The 27,859-nt window shown below is 34.8% G+C and overlaps 1 protein-coding gene and 1 long non-coding RNA gene across 3 annotated transcripts; both read right to left on the reverse strand.

The window, feature by feature from the left end:
• Nucleotides 1-425: 425 nt before the first annotated feature.
• On the reverse strand, nt 426-18,544 carry LOC147079338 (uncharacterized). 2 transcript variants are annotated; one of them, XR_015069250.1, is made up of 4 exons: nt 18,249-18,544; nt 17,223-17,407; nt 4,337-4,558; nt 426-2,049 (listed from the first exon to the last, which is right to left on the reverse strand). It is a non-coding gene; the product is annotated as an uncharacterized LOC147079338 (long non-coding RNA). The 2 variants fall into 2 exon arrangements; XR_015069251.1 differs by lacking the exons at nt 426-2,049; nt 4,337-4,558 and adding an exon at nt 9,054-9,331.
• Nucleotides 18,545-25,204: 6,660 nt separating this feature from the next.
• LOC147079339 (uncharacterized) lies at nt 25,205-27,848 on the reverse strand. Its single transcript, XM_085941739.1, has 3 exons — nt 27,383-27,848; nt 26,403-26,497; nt 25,205-25,518 (listed from the first exon to the last, which is right to left on the reverse strand). The coding sequence occupies exons 1-3, from the start codon at nt 27,765-27,767 to the stop codon at nt 25,441-25,443; spliced, it is 558 nt and encodes a 185-aa protein (XP_085797865.1). The 5' UTR covers nt 27,768-27,848; the 3' UTR covers nt 25,205-25,440.
• Between the last annotated feature and the right edge of the window lie 11 nt (nt 27,849-27,859).

Raw genomic sequence — 27,859 nt, forward strand, 5'->3', positions numbered from 1 at the left:
GTAAGTCTATCAAATGGTACAAGGAAGTGGCGTTCCATTTGATAGATTTATATTTATTAAATTCATTTTATTTATATAAATTTATAACAGGACGTAAACAAACATTGGGTGAGTTTCAGCTTACCGTGATTAAACAATTATTTAAAGTGAACCCTTCAATTCAAATACACCCCAACCTAGACCGTCAACAAGCGATAGTTCAATTAGACTATTGCCGAAAACCGCGACACAACACTTGCTCGAGCTACTTCCGTCGACTAGAAATACAGATAAGCCTAGACGCCGATGTCATGTATGTGGCAATTCGAAGAAAAACAAACACTTTCCCGTTATGTTTGCGTAGCTTGTGATGTAGGATTATGTTTCAACCCATGCTATATGCTATACTCGGCAAAATATTTTTAAAACTGTTTTTGTGTTTTTTTAATGTTCAGTTTTGTAAAAAATCGTGTTAAAACTTGAGATTTAAATATTAAATGTGTCAATTATAATATGTAAAAATAATTAATGTGAATTCCTCACCCAAAAGGGGCATATGTTTAAAAATTCAAGTGTGTGGTTTATTGATTTGTACCGAAATTAACGCAATCATGGCTGACGAATGATTCGGGTAAGAAATTTGTTAGTGTATTTTTGTGTGCATTCGGCAATTAATTCCTATTTTATATGTGTCACAGCAATCTTTATGTGTTTGAAGGCAATAAATGTCAGATATAATACAGCGAATAAAAAGATTTTGAAAAAACGTACCGCAGACAGGACTTCTTTTGTATTGAAACTTACGCGGCGGCCGGGTTAATAAAATTGAAGTTTAGCAAATATTTCCAAACAATGTCATAAAACCATCGTTCTAGTCCCGTAAATGGACAGAACAGGTCGTTTCTATCGACGCCTAAACACATTCACGATGTCGGGGGTCCTAACTTGGGCCCCACAATGTTTTGCTGTATTTTTTTTATGAATGGAAACGGATTCTGTATCGGATGTCATCAATTTATACAAGAAAACAAAGCGAGCACAAAAAGGAAGATGGGTAATTGATTCATATTGATGGCGCATAGAAGCCCACTACAGATTTAATACATGTTTAGTGGTATATACAATAAAAATGGCGATGAATATTTGAGGACTATTATAAGTATAATACTTAATGGATGATCAATACAAAAATATTCTGATCCTTTTCATCAACTTAAACTTACTTTATTTACATATGAACAATTATTAAATACAGTAAAACCCTGTTAATTCGAAATCGATCCAACCGAAATATGAAAAAAATCAAATTACAAAATGTACATTATATTGCAAAAGAAATTTGACAATTTTTCTTTGATAAAATATATTATAGTCATTGGGCCATTGTCGTTTTTAGTGAGTCACCCCATCACATTCAATTTTCAATTGACAGTGAAATATAAACATAGGCAAGTTGGTGTGTGCCCTTACCCAAGTTTTAATTACTGTGACAAGTTAAACTATCTTAAACTGTTGACTGTTGAAAAGTTTTACATAACTTATAATACCTATATTATTTTTTATTTTGAAATTAGATCATTACCATATCAGTATCCTTTTTAATTTCTAATAGCATTTTTTACACGATTATTGTTTTTTTTGATGTGCCATGTGCAAGCCACAGGTATCCGACGCAGCGCTTGTGGAAAGTTTTATTAAATTGCGCAGGGCCGGTCACGTCACCTGTTTCACTCTAGCAAACCTAGTGAGGTTGTTTTCGTAAGCTTGACCATATTCGTTTTGATTTCAGATTAATCACAGATATTACAATAATAAGTCATACAGAAAAATCTTACTACTGAGTTCTTGTGTTGCAACACATACATACAAAGAAAACTTATGATTTACGACGTATTTTGAATTAATCATGTTCATATTAACGGAGTTTTACTATATTAGAAAAACACTTTACAATGGCCATTTGAGATTTAAGAAGAATCAGTATAATGATAAAACCTGTTAATTTCTACAAACTTTGGTCTTTCAGCATATCAGCACCGCAAAAGTCAGTCATCCTTATGGCGGTACAGTCTGAAACAAGAAGAAATTACATTTTATTGAATTTTATCATGTCTGGACTCAAGACTGCTGTGCAAAAACAGATTTTTAGATACACAGCCTAATACTAGATACAAAGCCTCCTCGAATGGATCTCCACCTTGTCGTGGTGAGGAAGCTTGGGCATTCCGAGGATTTGTAGGGCTATGCTGGCGGTAGTCTAACTATCGGAAGGGTCTCCTAAGCCAAACAGGTCTATGATGAGGAGCCAGACTAAGAGGGGTCCACTGGAGGAAGGCAGCAATTTCTTCAGTACTGACCAAGGGTGGTGATCAAGGGGATTGGAACAGCCTTAGATCTGACACTTGAAGGCGATAATGAATACATTATGAAGAGCTTCAATATTGCGATGTGGAAGGCAACGGGAAACCACCACATTAAAATATCACGAAAACCACATGAAATGCAACATCAAAATCGTAACAGTACGTCAGATGATCCGGCTGACACCCGGTGCTACACAAGGTCCGGGCCGCGTGGTGTGAAATTGGTTACTGGGCACACGCGTGTGATTTATCAGGCAACGTGTGGGAAATCGGATACTGGTAAATCGGTCACGAAAATCCCAAAAAAATAGGTACACATTAACACCCCGGAAAGCCCGCAATCATCGAAAAAGAGATACAGCGTAAATATAATGGGTTTAAACTAAACACATTGGAAAGGATCCAGACACTTTGAAACCGAACCTGGCAACATGGTATATTGTTCATTACAAAACGAAAGTTGAAACGGAGTTGCTTTTATTGTACCACAAACTCTCCGAGATAGTGTCATTGGATACAATTCGATCAGTGACAGGATAATAACAATAAAGCTCAACGCCCAGCCATGTTTGCTGATCATTATACAAGTATATGCGCCTACAGCCGCATCAACAGACGAATAAAGAGAAGAATTTTTCAAGGAGCTAAGAAGCACAATCCAAGAAATACCCATAAGAGAGATCACCATTGTCCAAGGCGATATGAACGCCAAAGTTGGTAATACAGTAGAACCTCGATAATTTGAAAAACGATAAATCGAATTTCGCCGTTTTTCGAATTTTTCGTCAATTTTAACCCCCAAGTATCATTTTTCATACAAAAAGTTTGTTATAAATCGAAATATTCGTTATTTCGTAATTCAAAATGGAATTTGGTCCCAAAGGCCATTTTTATCCATATAAATCGAAATAAATAATAGTAAAATACTTATTTTCTTGCAAAGTAATAAATTTAATGAAAGGAAACAACACGGAACAAGTTGAAGGAAGCCGCCTTATGTGCGATGGAAGAAGTCCAGAAATTCAATAATAGTAAGGAACATCCGAAACGTCGCAAGATCTGAATATCTGATGAAACATGGGACAAGAACATACAAACAAGAGCCGATCTTAGGAATAAGGGACTTAATTCAACTATAAAACATGCAAGGTACTCTGAACAAAACGGAGTTGTTCAGCGACTGTCGGCGGGACAAGAATCTTTTCCTCAGAAATAAATGTGAAGACATCGAAACCCATGCTGTCAAGAGTAGAAACTCGCGATCTTTTCCAAAAAGTGAAAGAAATCACAGGAGATTTCAAGAAATGAACTGGGCCATCGAGGACGAGGACGGCACACTGCTTATGGAGTTGGATAGGGTTACTGCAAGGTGGAAAACATATTGTGAAGCCCTATACAGAGATACAGAAGAGGATGATGAGATGGTTGACGTACGTATCTATGAGCAAGAACCTGAAATACTTTTTAGTGAAGTGACATAAAAGGGGATAAAGAGACTAAAAACCCACAAGTCATCAGGTGGCAATGGCATATCCGCAGGAGTTTGAAGTAAAAGGCTTAGATTCTGAGGATGAATGCAATAATTGTCAACGCAGCTCATACAGTCAAATCAGAAGATGCACTAGCTAGAACTGACGCGTAACCATTAAATGGGCAGAGGAAAATAATTCAACCGTCAAAACATTCACCATGTTGCATAAATTATGAGATAACACAATATTTTGTATTTATGCACTATACTCCACCGTTTTCACTAATTGGACACTTGTCAGGTTTTTGAGGTGGCGGATTACTGAGAGAATACTGTATTAAGAAAAATATAATACTTCAATATTATACATCGTCAAAAGTATAACCACAATTTTTCGCCCTTCCTGTAAAAACATCAAGGTACCTTTGGCCCACTTTGATACTGGGCGCCTCAAATGTGTAATCTGTAACCAAAATAATACTACAAAAGGTATTAAAAGGATCATAATAGTTGGTTAACTTACCGGTTATACTTCCCGAATAGGAAAAGGATGAGCCTCTGAGTTCACAACATATTTGGTAAGGTCGAGAGTGTAGCGGTTGTCACTAAACAGTAGGTGAAAATACTTCAATGTCTCGCCCAAGAAGAAAGATTTCATCATATCTGTTGGACGAGTGTTGTCAACATTCTTCACACTGCCGATAGATGTGTAGCCATTCTGGACTCGCGTATATTTTTCAAAGGCCTGTAACAATATTCATAAATTATTACATCATGATTTATATGAATCATATCATGCCAAAATTCATTTGAAATTCTACAAGTGCCCCAAAGTATCATTACTAATAATTTTACGTGTACCCGAACAAGCATGTGCGGCAGTGGCGAAGGGTGGAGGTATGATCCGACATGAATAGTGCACATTAAACTTTGTCAGTCATTCGTAATTATTTTTATTGTACTAAGACTACAATTTACAAAGGGTCTTAGTTAGTTTTTAAAAATCAATAAAACCCTGACTGTTATGAGCGATTCAACAAAATAGTGCATACTTTTTCATTCATACTGATATTTGTTTTTGTTGAATTAAGAATACATACTACACGTTTATTTTCAAATTCAATAAATTCAACAGTAAAACCTCGTTAATACGAATTCCACGGGACCGAAAATTGAAAAAAAAATCGAATTACGAATAATGGGGGAAAAATATTAAAATTAATTTTTTTTTTTATTTTCATCGATATTGTTTATGTGCCTACCAAATTTTAGGTTCCGTGTGTGTTAATGGGTCATAAAATGTCAGGATTATTTTTATTACCTTCGTAAAATAAGAAATTTACGATGTTTTTTGAAAAGTCTGTCACAATTTTCAATGACTGGCTCATGAAATAGTGTACTTTATTACAATTTACTGAATATTTTTATATGCCAGGACTCTTGTAATCATTTCAAATTACGAAATTCGAATTAAAGGTATGGTTTTATATGAAAATAATGTTTAAGGGACATTATTTTTGTGAAAATTTCGAATTACGGCGAATTCTTCACTTGACAGGACAGAGTATATGACAATTTGTCTCGCATTGATTTGAAAATAACCTACTTACAATACATAATTTGTACATTCTTCTTTTGGTGTAGTTACACATAATGAATTAATGACACATGGTACTTAGCAATGATTGTAATTTGAAAGAATTTCATCAAAAAAATTGGTAGGCACATGAATGATCAGAAACAAAACAATGAAAATAAAAATTTATTTTTGATCCTGTCGACTTATTAACGAGGTTTTACTTTATGTAACCAACAAAATGAAGCTTGATTTGATAGTTTATGAATATACACATATGACAGAAAAATGCTTTGAACCAGATAATACATTGAACAATTAGATAATATTTGAACAATATTTATTTTTTTATAGAATGTGAGTTTGTAAAGGGTCCCAACTTAATTAAATTATTAAAATTTAGTTTAAGTTTTCTATATTCAAATTCATAGTTTTAATATTGTTTATTTATTTTAAAAAACATTGATTTTTACAAAAATATAAATGTGTATAACTTGAAATCCTTTTTATTTATATCAAATCGAGCTAGGTGCCTCTGGTAGGTAAAGACTAGATCGGTAATAATCTACCAGTGAAAACCATTTCTACTCAAGTGCTATTTGATAGTTGTTTGTAAATCAGCCAAATTTTAATTCAATGAGTGAAAAGCTACATTAACACTATGCAAATATATATCTGTACCTCGGAAGCAGAAGGATGAAACTCAATTTTCATATAAAAATGAATACTTATTGATAGAATAGTTATGGTGAAACCATTTTTTATTATTGATAAAAATTTTAATGTTCAAATTCCTATAATAAAGAAAATAGTCTCATTACAAAGGATGCAAGTGTCATGACCCCTTCGAAGCAGGACGCAACTCCATAAAATATATAATAAATTCAACCAGATATTACCATATTGCAGTCTATGAATAAGTTTTTAAATCAACCACAGCAAGACACACATCTACTAAATAGATGCTATAAGTTATGTTAGGTATTACACATCTAGGAATCATGTCATGTGTCGGTTGAAAAGGATAAGCTACACACACAATTATGTCTGATTTTTAGTTGGGTTGATCAGATACTATGAACTAGTTACCATGAGAGGAATAAGGCTTCTCATTTGGACTCAACTAAAGTATGTAGTAATAAAATCACCCAAATTAGTATTTGAGCACATCATAAACAATCAATCATGGGAGCTTCTTCCTAGAATGCTATCAGCATAATATTGTATTGATACCGTGCATACTACCATTACCCAACTTAAAAATTGAGTGTTGACATTGACGTTAAAAAATTGGGAATGTGCATATCAACAAGCGGGAATATCTCTTATCGGAGAAACGAAAATACCATTATACAACCCCTGAGTCTTCAGATTACAGGATATCAGCCGTTGTTAAAGACTTTAATTTTGAAGATGTGGAAATAAGCACAAGTCATTCTTAGTGGATCATCCAATTGATTTCCAAGTACTTGATGGCTGACTTTGGAACCATGATACAGTACAGGTACCCCCGTTCATCGCGACCCCGGCTAGCGCAGATTTGTTATATCGAGATCTTTTTTTCAAACTGGAAATTGTGGAAAGGGGAATTATCCACCAAATCTATTTTTTTTAATATTGATGAGACGGGACTCTATTGGAAACGAATGCCAACATGTACGTTTATTTCCATAGAGAAGACTGCTTCTGGATTTAAAGCATCCAGGGATCGTATAATTCTTCTTCTCTTTTTTCATTGAAGAAACTGATGGGAGGTGATAGAGATGCCATGCGGGTTTGGTGGAAACAATTTAATATTATGAAAGCTATCGGAAACATCGACGACGCGTGGAATGAAGTCACCCAGTCGTGAATGAAGGGTGTTTAGAAAAGTTTGTTCAGTGAAATTGTTGAAGTTCACTGCAATTATGAAAATGATATTCAAAATATCATCAAAGAGATTAGTCTAAAAGCCATATCCGGAGGCATCGAAGGTGTTGATTTAGATCAGTCTTTCTCAACGTGGGCGATAACGACCCCATGTGAGCGCTGGAGGCTTTCAGGGGGGCAGTAGAAAGCTCAAAGAAAATTAGGGAGTCTAGGAAATCTAGAGGGGCGATGGCAGACAAATTCTATCTATAAAAATCTGACAGAATCTAGACACACCACTCGAGATGCGATTTACTACTCGAATGCTTGGAGTCCTGTATAGACTGTTAAATTAGAGTCGCTTACGCATGTAATAATGTGAATCCAGCTTTATATTTCGTGTACGTAGTCCATGGTTAATTTAACTAAATAAAATTGTGATATAATAACAATAATGACTGAGTAAGTGGCTAACATAAATTTTTCGTAAAAACAAAAATCTCCTCCTCCACCGAAGATATTTATGATCTATTTTTTGAGAACTAATATCGTTCGTGTGAATCATTGTGTAGGTAGGAAATATTTAGTGTTTATTTTTTGTACAAACTTTGCCATCAACATGCTGTGGAATCCGATAAGCGAGTCCAAGAAACCGTAGTAATCTTGTATACCGCATGTAAACTGATCAAAAGAGAAACAGCGCGGACAGAACAGGAAGATATTGAGATATAGATGTCGACAATGACGTGGGTGAGGCTTCCACCTCTACTCGTGTGACGCCAGTGGCTACATCTAAACTATGTACCGTGGGATCCTTTGTATCAATTGTGCACGATTTTGAAACTCGGTGTTATTATGTTAAACCACGAATGGACATACGCTGGTACAATCACGGATAAAATCTAGAAAGAGCATCCTTTGGTCATCCGAGGAGATTTTGGAGCTGTGTGAGTGAGTGTTTGGAAAAAATAGTGAGGTGGGCGAGAGATGAGCCTACACAGCCTTCTCAGTGGTGCCCGACAAAAAGCTGCCACCTAGGGACACGCAGGACTTCGCAGTTTAACCCTTTATAGGACACTTTTTTTGTAGTTAAGATTATAAACATATTGCATTTGTAAATTTTCGAATGTAGGTATACTTTTTCTGAAAAAAAAAAAAAAAAAAAAAAAAAATAATTTCATGGTATGTATACTGTCAGAGGCCATATCAGGAAAATGCATATTCAGTGGTATATATATCTACCATATGCTTTTTTTTTATTTAAATAATTATGTTGTTATACGTAACCCGGCTCGCGACTAGCTCAGAATATGAACCGGGCTGTCAATAAGGATACCAGGAACGAACTGGGAGTTGGTTCTCTATTGTGGCACCACAACTTTTAATTATCCATAAATAAAACTCTCGGTAGTGCGACACCAAACTTATTCAGGTTCAATGTTCACAGTTATTTTAATCGTATAATTTATCATTGTTCCGACAAATAAAACTTATAAAGATGTCCGTAACTATTTATTTGATTATTATATAATCTCAATGAAACTTTCAAAAAGTTTCGAAATGTTCACACTTAATTCGAGGAATATACACGTAAATGTTCGGTAAATATTTTTATTTCATAAAATATTTTATAAAAAGTTACAATTATTTCGTATTCACATATTAAATTTATAAAATATAATTTATTTTACAAACTTGTTTACAAAAAGTTTATTTATGTTTACAAAAGTTTATTTATTATTTATGAATATAGTTTCTAAATTTTATAAATAATAAACATCCTATTTGTGATTCTTATATTATTTATTTTGTTTTTACATACATGTTTTATTACATTAAATTAAAGACAATTAAATTAATCATTCAATTATCTTTTTTTCTCCCACCAGATGCGTGGAATGGGCCCTAACATTTTTGACATAACTTGACATAATTGGCATTAATATGAGCTTCTTTTTTGTGCTGCAATATCCATATCGGCGGCTAGTAGTCATCACCAATAAGAACGTCCAGCCTGGTCTTCCGCCATTTCCAGTAGCTTCAGCCACCCCTCTTCATCTATTTCTTTTAAATCCTTTACGGAGTAAGACGTTTCTAGGGTAAAATAATAAATAAAAATCATGTAAGGAACTATTGCAGCACAAAAAATGTTCTTAGCAAAATGAAATAATCAAAAAAATCATGTATTATTTTTTCTAAAATAGCTAATAACACGCCGATGCAAATGTTCTGATGAAAACCTAAAGATACTTAGATACTATATACATGTAATTTAGCAACAATTCCCAAAGTAATTAAGTGAAATATAAGCTTAGATTTACAGCTTCAAACATGTGTGCGCAATTTGAGGTTAAGGATTTTTTTTTAGCTGTCGATCACTAACAGTCTTGTTTTACCACTTATATTTTGAAAAATGTTCAATTATTTTTGTGTAAATGATAAAAGAATATTACAAATTTGATATATACTTACTTTCCATTGTTTAAACAATCGCAACACAAATTGGCAACCGATTCAAATTGACACATGTACCCAAACTTCCAAAGTCAGTGTGTTATCGATCGGTGGTACATACACTTACCACCGGCGTATTTGTCGGTTATTTCAAAACAAGGGCCAACTTCACACTGAATGGTAGACTGATATACCAGTGTACGTTATCGCGAATGCACTTATGATATAAACTCCATTATTAAAACAATATTATAGGAAATATAGACGTTAATGCTGGTGGTATATTAATCTACCACTTTACACTACCACATACAGTACACTCTCAGTAATCCGCCACTCGATTATCCGAAAACTACTATAATCCGCCGCTATTTTTACTAGTTGAAAGCACAAAATCAAGCTTTATAATTCGCCGGTATTCGATTGTCAAATTCAGTAGTTCGCCGCGTAAAAGTATACCAACGCAGATGAAACGAATTTATTTTGGAAATTTCTCCTTCGTAAAAAGTACGTTCATCGCGAAAAAAGTAATGCACCAGGGAGAAAAGTATCCAAGGACCGCATCACAATTATGCCGTGCTCCAATGCAACCGGGACACACAAACTGAAGCTTTTGGTTATAGGGAAAGCCAGGAATCCTGCCATTCAAGAATATCTGCCTCACTGAACAACTGGTTGTTTCAAGTGATGTACTGTTCAATTAATTAACACTTTACGGTCCGGTAACGCCACATTGGCGTCCTTTGCAAGCCGAACGTTACGATCCGGTGACGCCTACGTGGCGTCCTCACATAGGCATATCTTTACTGTGAAAAATAAATATGAAATTTAATATTTGGTTGCAAGATCTATCGTCAGATGGTTGAATGACATGTGCAAGAAGTAAAAGCACGATGAAAAAAAAATATTGCGCGGTTTTTACAGAGATGGCGGACGTAATACCATTCAGTATTTTTTTGTACCTATACCATTTTTTTAATTAGTTACAAGCCCGTTTCTAGGCGAGTGAATCACCAGACATAAACAAAAAAGGTAATAAACACTCAATGTTATATTCCAGTGTCGTCACTTCAACTTCGAAATTTTATTGTCGACCCTTTTCAGTGGTAGTCAACCATTTATGAACCTGCATTCTTTTTTTTAAAATGAACGCGATTTTTATCTATGAAATTGCGTGCTATTTGATATTTTGTCTTTAATGGTTTACTACCCATGAAACGTCCACCATGCTTCATCATCCATGATAGAAATTTTGTCTTGAAAATGAGAACAGTTATAAATGTGAACTTGTATCGCGTTGTTATTTTCGTTCGCTTTTTTCGGGAGATTATTGCTTGTGTAACTGCATAAATAATAGCTATTATTATTTATATTTGTTGCACTAATTTCATTGAAAAAATAATTAATCTAAGTATATTTTAGCTAGGATATATATTTTTTATTAGTTTTATCTCCAAAAACACTTTTTAAAATGGAGGACCAATCGTTTTTAGACGAAAACTATGCGGATTGTATGTCAGATATTCCCAGTGACTGTGAAGATATCGGAGATTTTAGTGATATTGAAACAGACTCATCTGCTCCTCTGAGAACACGCCCACGTACAAAATATTTCGCGAGTGATTCTGAGGATCTCCGCCGAGAGAGAACAAGCTATTTGAAGGATTACCAGGAGTAACATTTGGAAGCTAAATCTAAAAAATGAGTGGACATAACCATGTCGGAGTTAAAAAAGTGGTTCGGGTTGGTGATAATAATGGGAATTGTCAGAAAAGCGACTCCATCTTATTGGTCGACAAATCCACTTATAGAGACTCCCATATTTTCGAAAACTATGCCACGTAAGCGGTTTTTCAAATATTGCGATATTTACAATTCACTAATAATGAAAAATGAAATTTCACGATTTTTTGTTGAACATAAAGTTTGGATCGAGGATATACAGACATCTGAATCAATTGATGTTGCGGAAACGCATGCACCTTCTATATCTTCTGATACAGATTCAACCCATAAAATCAGTTCACCTACTTCATTACAAAGTATAGGCAGTATAAAATTACATCAAATATCTCCGCAATTTTCAGTCACAATCAAATATTTCCGCAACTGATAAACGTTTAAGAAGAAAGTGTGAAGTGTGTTCCTCACATAAACTTCGAAAAGAACCTATTTACATGTCCAAAGAGTGCAAAGTACCTCTACATCTACATATTGGTAATTGCTTTTCTTATCATTTAAAAAAGTGTATTAGTTGTTAGTTCATTTTACATTCATAGTTTTATAAACTATTTCAAATAATTTCAGCTTTAGTGTTTGATTTGTTTTAAATCTACTCGTACACTATATTATTATGTGCCAATAATTATTTCGTGCCTAGCCAGTTTATCTAAAGGTATTATCCATACGATTGAGTGTTCATTCAAATATTTTTGTGGAATATAAGTAGATGTTTGTTTTACAATTTATTGCTCATAGATTTTGTTATATGATTTTTTTACGCACGCCTCTCCACTGTTATTGGATTGTCTCGATTCTTACAAAAATACCAAATTGTAATAAGCGGTGGGAATGTATATGCGTGCATTTTATTTAATTGAATTTACTCGAAAATATGCACGCCACTGCACTACCTCAGCCATAAAACCCATAAAACCAATAAATCAGATTAGTGTTCTTTTGGGAATGAATGTGCATTTATTTTTAAACACTTCACAGTTTGTGTGAAGTCTTTGTTATTTTATTATATTTGATAATCAGAGATATGAGTAGCTAGCGCTAAAAATGAATTGATACGTATTCTATAGCGGTGTAAAACATTTTGTATTTGAATATTTTATTACATTTTTTAATTAAAAACTAATATATTGTGATTGCTTTATATCAATAGGCTGTTTCCTTTACATTATATTTAACAAATTGAACTAATCTAATAACATATAATAAACAATTTACGAAAATTTACAAATTATATACTTTACCTTTATGGAACGCGGGCCAGAGGTTGACAAGTGTTGAATAAATGACACAATTTGATGCATTGATATATTTTAAGTATTTTCTGAAAATTTTATTGAAATATATCAATAGGTTCAAAAGTTATATCATTTTTAACTTCGCGATCGAAATTTGTTGATTTTCATTTAAAAATACCGGATATTGGTGTAGGTACGTCGCGAAAATTCGCGGACCGTATAGTGTTAATAAACTTTATAAATATAGGTATTAGTTTATTTTAGTTTATAAATATATAAAATTAAATAAATACTTGATTTTGATTATAAATAAAACCGTAATTTGCTTGTATAAATTTCTCAAAAAAACTATTTTTTACAAATTACCTGTTTTAATTCTTACCATATTTTGTATCTATGCACTATAATCCGCCGTTTTCGCTAATTGGACACCTGTCTGGTTTTTAGGGTGGCGGATTACTGAGAGAGTACTGTATATACAAACTGAAGAACTAGGATCAAGAACAATATGAAAATTAAATCTGTCACGTGAACATGACGGAAGAAGAAACCTAGAGTAAATTTGAATGAGAATTAAATAGAAATGAGGTTCTTCACACTTTTAAAATGAATAGAAATGTAATGAACATGTTTTTTTTTGCTGTACTACTACACTATTGCGTGGTGGGTGAGCGGCTAACGCGTCAGCGTACAATGTCGTGAGTCTGGCAAATACACATATATTATGTACTGTTTTTCAGTGTGTGTTTGGAGTCAGAGTATGGATTTAAAAGGTTGAGCAAGTGGCCAACACCCATTTCTTGTAAAAACAAAAATGATCTTCCTAGGATCACACGATCAAAAAAATTCATGACTAGAAATCGCTGTCTTTGAAGAACATTGGAGCAATGACCCATTACTGAATAAAAAAAAATTTGTCCAACGGTGGTCAGAGATTGTTATGAGCTGATTTTGCAGATGCTTAATTCATTGTTAGTGACCCCATACAGAGATAGACTTGATAGAATTAGAACACTTCTTGACCACTGCAAAAATTTGTTCAGACTCGATGTTGCCTAATGAAAATCTCTGCATAATAGACGAAAGCATTATTTAAATGACAACTAATATTTAAACAGTTTATACCTTAAAAAAAGGCATAGGTTCGGTATTAAATTAGTGATTTCTGACATTCTCTTAGAAGTTATACATTCATCTAAAATATAAATTGTTTTTAGGCTCTCATGAACAATTGGGAATGTGGCAATTGTATCCGTTTGCCAGCGAGGTACTGATATTTTTCATTATAAAAGACTAAAACAGAGTAGAGAGTAGAATTCCATTTACTTTTTGTGATTTTCCACTTGAGACTAGTTCTCCTACAAATAGCAAATATATTCGGTAAGGTATGCCTGACAAGCAATTCTTGAATCCCTTCGACAGCAACCAAATAATCATGGCGCTGAAATGGTAAGAAGCAATATTACAGGCAAACGCAAAATTTCAAAAAATGACCCGCACAGCTAATCGCATATGGCCAAATATGTACTAGCAACTAAAGTATATTGTGCGCGCAATCAAATAGTTAAACACAAAACTGCTATATTGTCTCTTTATTCACACATGACATGTTTATGTGAACTTTCCTGTCACTACGAACTATCGTAGAATAGTTCCTATACTTAAACAATATTCACAAACATCCATCATACTGCCTTCATATAACACGCGTTAAACAAAAAGGTAATGAAAATAAATAAAAAAACATGCCAAAAATGGAAGATATTCAATGGAAAAATATATTCTGTCAAATAGTAGCAATTAATAATAAATAATTCATAATTCTAGAGACATATTATTTCATATTTTTAATGATAATTTGATTGTGTTGTAATACAGTAGAACCTCGGTAATTTGAAGGTCGTTAAATCAAAATTCATTCTAAAATGAATATTTTCCCATTTTTTACCCACTTAATTGTTTTATCATACAAAAAGTCCGTTATAAATTAAAATATTCGTTATTTCGTAATACGAAATGAATTTTGGTCCGCACGAGCAATTATTATTCATTTAAATCAAAATTTATTTTTGTTTACTTAAAATATTTTGAAATTCATATATTATATTCCCGCCAGCTGTGGACGAATCGGTAGTTAGTCTCGTTGTTTTTATGTGTACAGACATTTTTTTCTCGGACTGGCATTTTGTGACTGTTTTTCTTGTATTTTGGTTATTTACGACTTTTGTTTATCGATAGTGTTTCGGACTGGCATTTTTGTGGCTGTGTTTTTCTCGTATTTTGCTTATTTACGATATTAATTTAGTGTTATTAACTCAGACTTTATTATTTTATAGTAGTGACAATGGCCGATGTAGTTAAAAAAAAAAAACATATAAGGCTCTTTCTTAAGTGGACAGTTTTGGACGCATGTCAGGCAATATCGATCGCCTGGCATTCAGTCACCAGAGAGACAATTTCAATTTGTTTCAAGAAATCCGGAATATCGTGCCACCCGCTCGATCCAATGCCGGAAGTAGAGGAATCGATACCAGAAAATGTGTTGTTAAACCCTGCTAATTTCTGTGATTTCGTTTAGTGCGACGACAGATTGGTGACATCTGCTGTGCATGACGCGGGGACCGCGGCAGTTGCGATAGAGCGTGAAGACGTAGTCGATGACGCAATTACGGAAGGTGATAACGATGAACCGCCTCCTTTGCCGTTGAAAGTTGAATTATTTAACACTCTTGACATTATACGGAGGCACATGTCAGGTATGCCGCAACATATATTAAATAGTTACGACCAATTTGTTAAGACATTTGATAAGCGAAAGTGAAATAAATCATAAAAAGAGATTTTAATTAGTGTTTTATAATGTACCTATGTAATTATATTGTCATGTTGAACAATGTGCTCATACAAAATTATTGTGGGTTTTTCAATTACCTACTTTCAATGAATCTTTTGGATAACAAACTGTATCAACTAATTATGTTTTTATCTTTTTTTTATAGTTTATATTGTTTGTTCCATTAAAATTATTAACACGACTGACAATACATACACAATATGTAATGTTAAAACGGTAAATTGATGGCGACTTTGTTTTGATTTGCAATGTCAAAAGTACTGAAAGTAAAATTTCTTGTGGTAATGTAATGTAAGTATATATTTTTCTCTCGTGATTATTTTTTACTGTGTTTTTTAATCAGAATTTCTTCTGTGCAAACAGAAGCTTATATGGGGTTAGTCTTTTTATTATATTTGATGTGTAACTTAACCACAATATGACTATCAATGTAAAATACACAAACAAGTTATCATTTTATTAGAAATGTTTTATAATTCATTTAAATATATATCATTTGCATAAATAAACACAATGAATTTCAATACTAAAAATACTAAACACCACTATTATTTCAACTACCAAAATTGCATTCGAGATATTTGGGGTTTTCGCACCTTTTTTCGAAAATTTCGATTTATAGAGAATTTTGCTAATTCGAAATCAAATTTTCATGGTCCCTTGGATTTCGAATTACCAAGGATCTACTGTACATATAAAAGAATTTAGTCAGCATACGCCGATTATTGAATATAGCAACGCTATCGCTTCACGGGGCCCGAGAGGAAAATTACCAATATAAACAAAAAATAAACCAATACATGGACTAAGGAAAAGAATCAGCTTGGGGATGTCTTTATCAGAAAATGGATATTAGGCATACAAGATGTTTAATTAGATGCAATAAACTGCATTGTTAAACTAAGATAATAAAACTGCAAAAATATATTTATGTAGCTACCACATATCAGGGAGAGGGTCCATCTGCGAAGGGGCCCACAACATTATGGGCGTCAGTTTTCAACTTTTGTTAGATAATTATTTGAATCATGCCAATGAGAGTAAACAAACATAAGGTTTAAATCCTTTCTACAATCAACAATAAGTCACGCACAGCTCTGCTAAGTTTATCTCATGTAACATAAACAATATGTAAATATTTATGTTAAGGCCGTACATCAGTTGAGGCACGGTCTAAAAAGATCGTTGCTAGGCAATGCGCGGATTGCAGGTCGCGGGTGCAAATGACGCCTGTCAAACGAAATATTATTTGTCATATAAATCCAACATACGTCCATTTTATGTTCTGTTTATTGTTCTATTAGTAACAATAATAATATATTCATTGACATGTTTTCTTTTTAAAGTAAATGGGTAACGTTTTTAGTCATCTTTACACGATTTAAGAATTAATTGGCCGGTCGCCATTACGAAGCAAAGTGACGTGTTTCTAGCTCGACGTTCTCTCACTGAATGCGAGCGAGTTCAAAATTTCGTCGTGCCTACAGTTGAAAATTATTTGCCGTTTCACTAATGGGTCACCTTAATGTACTGGATTGGAGGTTATACTTTCTTGAAGAACATGAAAATTATCAAATATCAATCCATGAATGACACATATTTTGTAATTTCGCAATGACAGCAGCTAATATACATACACAAGCAAACATGTTACACATATTTATATACAGAGAAAAAAACAATGAGAAAACATAATACATACTAGTCAAGTGTCTTTCCGGTCTGCAACCTTTGAGAAGACATTCATAGTAGCTATCACCGCGAGCGCCGAACGTGTTGGTGGAGTAAAAGAGAAACTTGCCCGTACTGGGGCTGATGAAGATGGGCATGAGTCCTTGGGTTTTTTTCTAACTTGTGCACCTCCATTGAGACCTGCGCTGCGGCTTTCTGCGAAAAAATAATAACTGTAAAACAGACATTCATGATAAAATTTCATTAACCTCTTGGGCCCGTGACATACGGTACTCGTCGTAGTAAATCGTGCTACACACGCGCGTTTCAAAAGCTGATAACCTTTCGCCCAAATCAATCTAGATGAAAATAAATGAATGTAAAATAAAATTAATGTCGGACTCATGTACCTCCTTAGCATAAAGAAAGCGAACTGAAGTTTTATTAATGTCCTTTATAATGATCAGTTTAGTTGTCCCTTCAGTCTCCGTTTTTGGGTAAATGCAAAAACTGAAGCACCGCATCTATTCTATACACAAGACTGCTTTCGACCGCTACAACTATCTAGGGTAAGAAAGTATCAAAGTATTAGCACTTATTGTAACAATTACAATAAGTGCTATGTCTAAACAGCACCTCTGTCTATTTAGATGACTAACTTAGTGTAATTGTTACAATAAGTGCTAATAATACTGTGATACTTTCCTACCCTAGATAGCTGCCGTAGCGAGCCGAAAGCAGTTTTGTGTATAGAACAGATGCGCAGGCAACTGAAACTAGAATGGAGACGTGGAGGATGGGTTGTCTGTAATTTCAAAACTGAACTGACCAAATCTGAAACGGCGACTGAACGAACTGGATCGACATGATTATTCTATTTGATACAACGTGGCCGATGCGAGCGGTCAACAGTCGAAAAATGGCTACCCATTCCTCTACGACTATTACCAGCTCTTCTACGACATTGTTGCATCATCAATGCATCGAATGTATTCTTAGTAAAAATATACTATTTTCCCATAAAACACGCGAAAGTGTGAATATAAATATAGCTTACCCTCCAGCAGCTTTCAGCAGAAAACACAGTCGACGTAGGGAAGATGTAAAGTCGACACAGTCGATGTAGGGGCAGGAACAATGAGACATCTGTCTTATTCCGACCACCGCACTACAATCCACCAATGAATGCAGATTAAATAGAAGAAAAATGGATGCACTTTATTTTAAACAAGGCGAATTAACTATAAATGCCTGTGCCGGCTTTCATCTACTTCCAAGAGAGACATTATTATGGTTTGCCCTTGCCGGCACTAGGCAATAGCGATTGGCGTCAGTGCATTTGTCTTTGTCTATGGTTATGGTCGTTATGGTAGCGTCCAAAACAGGAAACAGGATTCAGAGATAATGAACAAACAATAGACAATAATAAACGCAAAAATTGTATTCATTGTCAAAAGACCCAGAAAAATTGAGCCCTATATTTTGGTTTGAATATTAATTTATCAATGAAGAACTTGAATACTGAAATACTTTCAGAGAAAGAAACTGTAAAAATGGGACTGGTACGCGCATGCAAAACCAAATGGTACGCATCGATGAATTGTCAAATGTGGATCTCGTAACGGTTCGATGTATGCGTGCGCTCCATACGACCGCGTCACTTGTGCATGCTTGTGTGAGTGCACTCTCGGCCGGCTAGACGTGTCATGCGCGGGCTCTCATTTAAAAACATTGCCAATGGGGCCCCAGCCTGTTCGAATCGGTGTAAAATGTTGTGTCTGAACACAGATTTTAAACTCGGCCGTTCACTCGACCGTCCATGCGCGGGGTTGCATTGCAATACGATGGTTACAACTCTTCGATTGTTGACCGTACGATAGTAAATCGTTCATGCGCGGTAGGTCTAATCGTCCATGCGTGGTAGGCCTAAAAAGTCCGCAGATCTAGGGTGCTCCACGCGAAAAAAAGGTTTGGTCCGAAGACTAATCGTCTGACTTGCGTACCAATGGAGCGCCGGCATAACATAGGTCATCATCATCAGGGGCGTGACAACCCGGTGTGGGTCCTGGCCTCCTCCAACAGCTCCCTCCACCTGTCTCTATCCAGTGGGATGCAACTGTAGGATGTCGGCAGAAGAGTAAACAGATCCCAGCTCATTGGATAACCGAATGGTAAGCAACTGTATAATATATTATATTTTTCCGCCAAATTGCACACAATTAAAAACAATCTATATAATATATATATATATATATATATAAAACAAAGTCGGGTTAGTTACACCATTTATAACTCAAGAACGACTGGACCGATTTTTATAATCTTTGATTTGTTCGATTTGTCTCCGCCCCGAATAGCAGAATAACTATTAAAACATTGGATAAATCACGGAAAAAATAAATTATGAAGAAAATTTATTTTCTCATACATTTTGTATAGAAAGGCTTTTGACTGACATCGATGAATTTGAACAATGAAAACCTCGCGCATTCGAAAATAAAAGAAAATCACAAAAAAATTTAATCCGTATACAACGCCATCTCTGATACATGACAGAAACAATAAAGAAGAAACAAACAAACAAGAGAAAGAATGATAGTCGAAATGTCTAACTGTCAATATGCTGTCAATAGTGTAGTGTGCCCGACATTTCGTGCTTCATGTCAACAGCTCAATTTGCTTGAAAACGATACTCATTGGGATATGACAATCGCTGAAGCAATTGTTTCTGCATCTCCAAGTCAGATACGCACATTATTTGATATCATTATTTCGACATGCTTCCCATCGAATACACCTGAACTGTGGAACAAGTAAAAGGATGACATGTCAAAAGACATTTTACATCGAATTTGTGTCAGTTCAGGGAATCCCGATCTCGAGGTGAATGAGGAGATACATGACCAGGCTTTGCTGTTGATCGAATACATGTGTTACCTCATGTGCGGCAGTTTTTTAGTCAAGTTAGGAATGCCAACGCCACATCGTGGAATGAACGACGCTTTCAATCGAGAATTGGAACGTGATCGTGAATATGATCGAGATGTATTGAACCAATCAGTTCTAACGAATGTACCACTGTTGAACCCTCAACAGAAGGAAATGTACGATACGTTAATGAAGGCAATTGATGATGGAAATGGTGGCTTATTTTTCCTCGACGCGCCCGATGGAACTGGGAAGACATTCCTCATGTCATTAATTTTGGCTACTGTTCGTGCGAGATCCGAAAATGCTGTAGCAGTTGCTTCTTTTGGGATAGCGGCCACGTTGTTAGAAGGATGCCGAACGCCTCATTCAACGTTGAAATTGCCGACTGAAAAACCGACATGCAACATTGCGAAATACTCAGCAATAGCCAAAGTTTTGTTAGCAAGTAAAATCATCACCTGGGATGAATGCACAATGGCGCACAAACGCGCATTGAAAGCACTCAATCGAACTATGAAAGATCTGCGCAATGACTCAAGAAGTTTTGGAGGCGCAATGATTCTACTATCTGGTGATTTTCGCCAAACACTACCAGTCATTCCAAGATCGACCGCTGCTGATGAAATAAATGCTTGCCTCAAATCATCCACTCTGTGGTGCTATGTGAAGACACTTCAGCTGACGACAAACATGCGAGTTGCATTGCTAAACGATCCATCTGCTGAAGATTTCTCCAAGCAATTGCTGACTATCGGTAACGGCCGTGTTCCTGTCGATGAATCGAGCGGATTGATTTCGTTTCCGTTGAATTTTTGCAATTTCGTCTCAACGAAAGACGACCTCATCAACAAAGTGTTCCCGAACATCATTGCTAACCACGATCAACAAATCACAAGGCCAATCCTTGAGTGTTTGTGGCCTGAATCTAGAAAATGAATGTTTCTCTCACGGTCAATTGTACGTAGCATGATCACCATCCACTTTGTTCGTTCTCGCACTTGACAACAAAACGAAAAATGTCGTATAGCACAAGTTACTTCAATGAAGGGAATCGACCCGAGTGCAACCCATCCACCAAATAGTTTAACAGAAAGTAGTGCAACAATGCTACGCGAATCATATATATTCGCTTCAATAAAGCAAATACCTTGCTGCCACATGAATTACATTCATTTCAATGTAATTAAAATACTTTTCATTTTTATTTGATTTTTGCACATTTATTGAACTTAATTAATTTTGAGTATTCATAAAAACTTAATTAAATTCAGCTAATAAGTTAACACAAGATTTCTTGATTCAGAGGCGGTACGAAGTTCGCCGGGTCAGCTAGTTTATCATAAAAGCAAGTAAGACGTCTTCGACAGCCCTGGGTGCTTCAATACTGTCGGTACCTTTGTCTTGTTCTCAGCGATCCGCTAGCTTTGAATAAAAAAATAATCTGTGGGTGACTCCACGTTATTAATCATTTTTTATAAGTATAAATTATTTCTTGCATTGGCTTTACTTACCAACAAAATACAATAATTATTGTACCTACCAACTAAAAGTAAAATTGCATTACTTGTTTGTAAAAGTGTCAGACTAAATTAATTAAACTAATCGGGTAAGTAATAAAAAGTCATTAATTGAGTTAGCATTTACTTGGTAGAATTCCATTTTAAAAGAAATGAAAATATAATTAAATATATTTTCACTTCTTTTAATAAAAAGTCACTTTCTTTTTATAATAAACAGACATCACTATATTCCACTTTTTTTAAAAATATGCATCAGAATTAACAATATGTACCTATTTTTTTTTTAAATAATTATGTAATAGGTCTTACACATTCAAAATAAATACTATTCATTAATAATATTTTTTGGATAGCACATGAAATAAAAATGTAGGTGGATATGTATTTCAACATCCTTCGTATGTTTAGCTCTCGGACGATTTCAGGTTTAATATATAATTATTAAGTTTATATCGTGGCTATCCATCATATTGGTTGCAATATTTCCCACCAAATAGCTGATTAACAAATTGAATTTAGTAAAATTTACGTATATTAGAAGATATCATTTTTTGGTCACCCCATATTTTATACACTTTGACAGTGTTATGATTTAAATTTAATTAAGAGATCATTATTTACTTTAGACCAAATCATTGTCGGCGACCTTTGAATATTACCAGTAGAGCAACAATTCCGGACCACATGTTAATAAATCATATTTTCAATTTTAAGGACTTTGGCATGCAAACTACCTACTCTACTTGATGCTAGTCAAATGAAAATTGTGCCGGCTGAGAGAATATGCCTTATTGAAAACTATTCTTCTACCCGCGTCGGGTATTGCTAATTTGAATTCGGCCTGAGCCAATGAAACCGCCTTGCAAAAACTCTGGAAAATTCTTTTTAGCGCAAGGCGGTGGTGATTCTGATGAATATTTTGTCGTATTCATTGGGAACTGAGGACTGCGATTTGTAGCCGAGTTTTTTCCCGTGGTAAAAGAAATGTGGCATAGGACTGAAATTCTGAATTTAATTTATTTATCCATCTATTAAGAAGAAAAAGCATTTCCATGGAACCTACAAACAGCGGTCATTTTAGGTAGGTACCTACATGGAGTATGTGGAACTAACAAACGCTGTGAAAAATTGTTTGTAACCTTAAACATACTAGGTAGGTAGGTACATTAGCTAACAATGATAATAATATTATCAGAATTTATTATGCTTCGATTATTTTTTTAAACTAATATATCGATAAATACTAAGTAGGTACCAAAGAGATTGAAGACTAGTAGGTACATATCTATTGAAAATGACTGCGTCGTCTGGTTTATAGAACATCGGCATCACTCTCAAAAGATGTAGGTAATATTTTCATTCGCCGCCCCTTCTTGTCACCCGTATGTAACGTATGACCTGCCTACTCCCACAGAACGTCACTGATGGAAATCAATACGTAATATCAGAATGAAATTCCAGTTTTTCGTTAAAAACTAGTGGGTTGCAAAGTTTATTTATCAAAGAGATTGAAGGGAGGAGTCCAATCTCTTTACAATTTATCATTTTTTTTACAAATTTAATAATACATTACCTAGGTACCAAAGAGATTGGACTCCTTTGCCTACCGATATACAATAATAAAAATATAATATGTACTTATGTTATAAATAAATTATTTGCACTGACAATATTTATAGTTTCATGTAATAAGTAGGTGGGTACTTATCTAAGGTTCGTTTCTTTCAACATGAACGAAACAAATCAAATTAAACCATAGACAATATACATACAAATTGTAGTTGACCGGAAATGGTTTGAAATTTGACGTTTGGTTCAGTGTATCATTGAAAATCAAACCGTTCTCGGACCATCAGAAATGGTTTGACATGAAACGTCAAACCAATTCGGACGATCCATAGACTAATGGCAATCTGTCAAAGTGTTGATAAGCATTATTCGGCATTTATATATAGTGAGGTGTTCATATTAATATATTAGATATTTACACCATAGGAGTGCACTTGAATTATATTATGTATTATAGATTAATAATCAATACCTATTATTCATAAGTAACCATACGCGAACAAGACGCCGCTTTTGGTCTTGTTATCTCAAAATCCAGCACTATTTTCTATGCAAGTTCGATTTAATATCATTACTATAATTATTATGTCAGACAAAGAATTTATTTTCATTTTATTTATATTTTGTAACGGAGATTCTAAGCTACAAACTGTGTTAAATCAACCCGGAATGATCTTTATATTACCTAACGAGTTCGATTGTCGTCTAAGTCACAATATCATACTGTCGACATGAACAATAGTGGTCAATTATGAAAAGCTCTAATCAAAAGTAATTTTTAAAAACTCGTCATACCTATAAATCTTATAAATTAACTAAATGGCTACCTATTTATGAAGCATTCTTTATATTTTGTATATTTAAAATGATTGAATACGACAGTTTGTTAAATTTGTATTATTGTAGACCACGATAGGAGGTTATGCCAGCGCTCCATTGGCGAGCCAAAAGTCCGACGACAATAAGTCTTCAGATTTTTCTACGTTCTGCTACTGGCCAACAGACGTTCAACGAAACGAGTATATAATTAATTTGACGAGTAAAACAGTCGACTTTGACAGCATAGATAATATACGTATATCTGACAGTTAAATCGTGATGGCGTTAAATGATACCGACGTTTTATGTTTTTTGGGTTATTGGGTGGCAGATAATGTAATAACGAAGCAAAGGGTACACAAATACTGGGTGAAACATTGGATAAGGAAACGAACGACATTATCCCACACAAATTTAATACGAGAATTGCGTTTGCAACCGAGCGATTTCCGCAATTATTTGCGAATGTCGGAGGATGTATACACAGAACTGTATAATTTGGTCTCCCCATTTATTAAAAAAAAAAATACTATGATGAGGGAAGCTATTTCTCCTCATGATAGATTATGTGCAACCCTGCGATTTTTGGCTGCCGGCGGAACATTCACTGACTTGCATTATAGAACTGCGATTGGAAGACAAACTCTGGGCAAGATAATTCCCGAAACTTGCCAAGTCATCATTGACGTTTTGAAAGGAGAATATTTCAAGGTGTGTATTATATTATACGTCATCTAATAAAGTTGGGCAAATTTACAAATATATCATTAACAAGTAGACATTGGTTGGTCTTATAAAGTGAACGTTTAGTGGATTGTTTTACCTATATAAATCATAGACGGCAACATCATAAGAATGCCAGACAAGATGCATTTGAGATAGGTATATATATAGTCACAAATAAGGCCATCGTTGACATGCTAAATATTCAATAGACCATTAGAATGCTGTACCTAGCCAGGACTCTCCATATAGGCTGTAAGCAAGCTGCTTAATTATTCCTGTTGAATGTATTGTAATACTAGTCATATTCTTCGAAAAGCAAGCATGGAATTTGATTTCTAAATGAGGCCACATAATAATATAGGTTTGCTAACATAGCTCAAATACTTACCATTTGTTGTATCGCTTAAGCTAAGGTTTATAGGCATAAAAACAAACAAAAAAACAAATATTTTTACAAGATATTTATTCATACAAAAAACATTAATTTATTACACCGGCTTTTGTACATTTTTGCTTAATATACGATAAACTGGTTGAGTATGAACAGTAGTTGCTGGCATTATTTTGTCACTTTGTCCCATAAAGGCAACTTCATGCATCAGCTTCTCGGCCAGCAATCTTTGTCCCTGTGACATCGATCGTAGTTTCATGGCCATCATTTTGCCAAAAACATCAAATTCATCTTCAGTCTTGCTTAGTTTGTCTATTGAGATTCGACCTTGGAGTAGTCGACAACGTGGATGTTGAAGGCGAATATTCTATCTGTAAATAAAATGTTGATTATTTTTTGTTGCAGTTCCCTGATACGCACGAAGAAATGGAGACGATTGCAGAAGAATTTAATAGTAAATGGCAATTTCCAAATTGCCTGGGCGCAGTTGATGGGAAACACATTGCAATCGTGCCACCTGCAGGCGCCGGCTCCCACTTTTATAATTACAAACATTTCCACAGCATTGTTTTGATGGCGATTGCAAATGCTAATTATGAATTTATTTACGTTGATGTTGGAACAAATGGACGTATTTCTGATGGAGGCGTACTGAGAAAATCTGATTTTTTCAAACGTTTAGACGAAGGCAGATTAAAAATACCTGCACCAAAAAAACCTACTGCTAATTCTGATGCACTGCCATTTGTTTATATTGGCGATGAAGCCTTTGCATTACGTAACGATTTCATAAAGCCGTATTCACAAAGGCAATTAAATCACAGTAAAAGAATATATAATTATCGGACATGCAGAGCCAGGCGAATTATAGAAAATGTTTTTGGCATTTTAGCTGCTAGATTCCGCATTTTTCAAGCTCCAATAAACATGAAAATTGAAAATATCAATACAGTTGTATTAACTTGCTGTGTGCTGCACAACTTTCTTTAACGCAAATCAACACATACTTATACTCCTTCTCATGACCTTGATAGGAAAAATCCTGAGACAGGTTTAATAGAGCTCGGACTGAGGTCACAGGACACCTTAGCGCCTTTGGAAGCAACGACTAATCGGAACTCGACTGCCAATGCTAAGAAAGCGCGAGGAGATTTCGAAAAATATTTTAATACTACCGGGGCTGTCACATGGCAAGAAAGTATGATAAGCAATAGATAAATTAAACCAATGTAACAATTTAGTTAAAATGTTTTACCTCAATACAATCTTCGTTGTTTAACGAGTTGGAGTAACTCTCATCAGGAGACATGTTTTCCAAATCGTCCACCATGCTGGATATTGAGCTCGATTCTGTAAAACAAAATGTAAATTGTTAAAATACAACATAATACTCAAACTTGTTTTTTATTATCTCTCCCCTAAGTACCCATTCCTTCATACGGTTAATATTGATATTGGTATAATTGGTGTAATCCAGTATATCGGGTATTTTCAAAATGTGTTTTCCGCTGTATTCCTCATAACCAAACTGTACCATTAATTTTGATTGATGATTGACGATTTATTGATTGTCTCTGAAGGAACCTAACTCGAGCGATTTTTGATTTTATGATCATTCCTTTTCTTCTTCTTTCGACCATGTCCGATCATAATATGGACCTCCACGGAGTGGAGGTTTGTATTGACAGATTTTGTTTTTACGAGAAATGGATGTCAGCCACTTGCTCAACATATTAGGTCCATACTCTGACTCATACACAAATTGAAATTCAATGTGTACTTGTCAGACCCAGGATTTGAACCTGGGACCCGACCACGACTCAATAAGCCGCGCTTCCACCGCCATGATCGTACCTATATATTATTATTTCTTACCTACCTCAGCAAAGAATAAATAATTTTATTGCGACTAGAAATGATTCATAGCTGTATGTTTTAATTGCTTAATAGTAGCTAATCTAATGCGATGTCACTTTCAGAGATACGACAATGTCATAGTCTGCACGTGTATAATAAATAGCTTTAAAGCATTCCCTCGTACCTATATATTATTATTATTTATTACCTACCTCGGCAAAGAATAAGAAATTTTATTGTGACTAGAAATGATTCATAGCTGTATGTTTTAATTGCTTAATAGTAGCTAATCTAATGCGATGTCACTTTCAGAGCTAGGTACGACAATTTCATAATCTGCACGTGTATAATAAATAGCTTTAAAGCATTCCTACGTACCTTCCATTTGGTCGTTTCTGTAACCCGACCTCAATGTCTGTATTTTCTTTTTAACATCGTCGACCCTTGCCTGCGGCTCCACCTTGATTAAAATCTCCAAAAGTTCCGCATACGCCAAGGACTTGGCATCACGATTCTTGTATAGTGGGCTGGTCGTCTTCCACAATGATGGGTTGTCTTTAAAACAACTAATAAAATCTTCCAAGAAACTTTTCGAATGCACTCGTAGATCTACCATTGTCGTTATCGATGTGAGATGTCCGAACACTTTGAATGACAGTAAAATAATGATGGCGCTGTCGTCCGTCGGCATAGATAATAATGTGACGGTAAAGCGTGGTGAACGTACGAATTTCAGCGGCTCGGCGAGTAAAATATCAAACATGTTTGAAATCCAACGAGCCTGGTCTGCGGATTAAAAAGTCCGCAGACCTGGGGTGCTCCACGCGAAAAAAAAGTCCGAAGACTGTAAATCGT

The sequence above is a fragment of the Rhyacophila brunnea genome, unplaced genomic scaffold, assembly GCF_057557595.1.
Source record: "Rhyacophila brunnea isolate RB1 unplaced genomic scaffold, BYU_Rbru_1.0 scaffold_1, whole genome shotgun sequence".
In the NCBI taxonomy this organism is placed as follows: domain Eukaryota; kingdom Metazoa; phylum Arthropoda; class Insecta; order Trichoptera; family Rhyacophilidae; genus Rhyacophila; species Rhyacophila brunnea.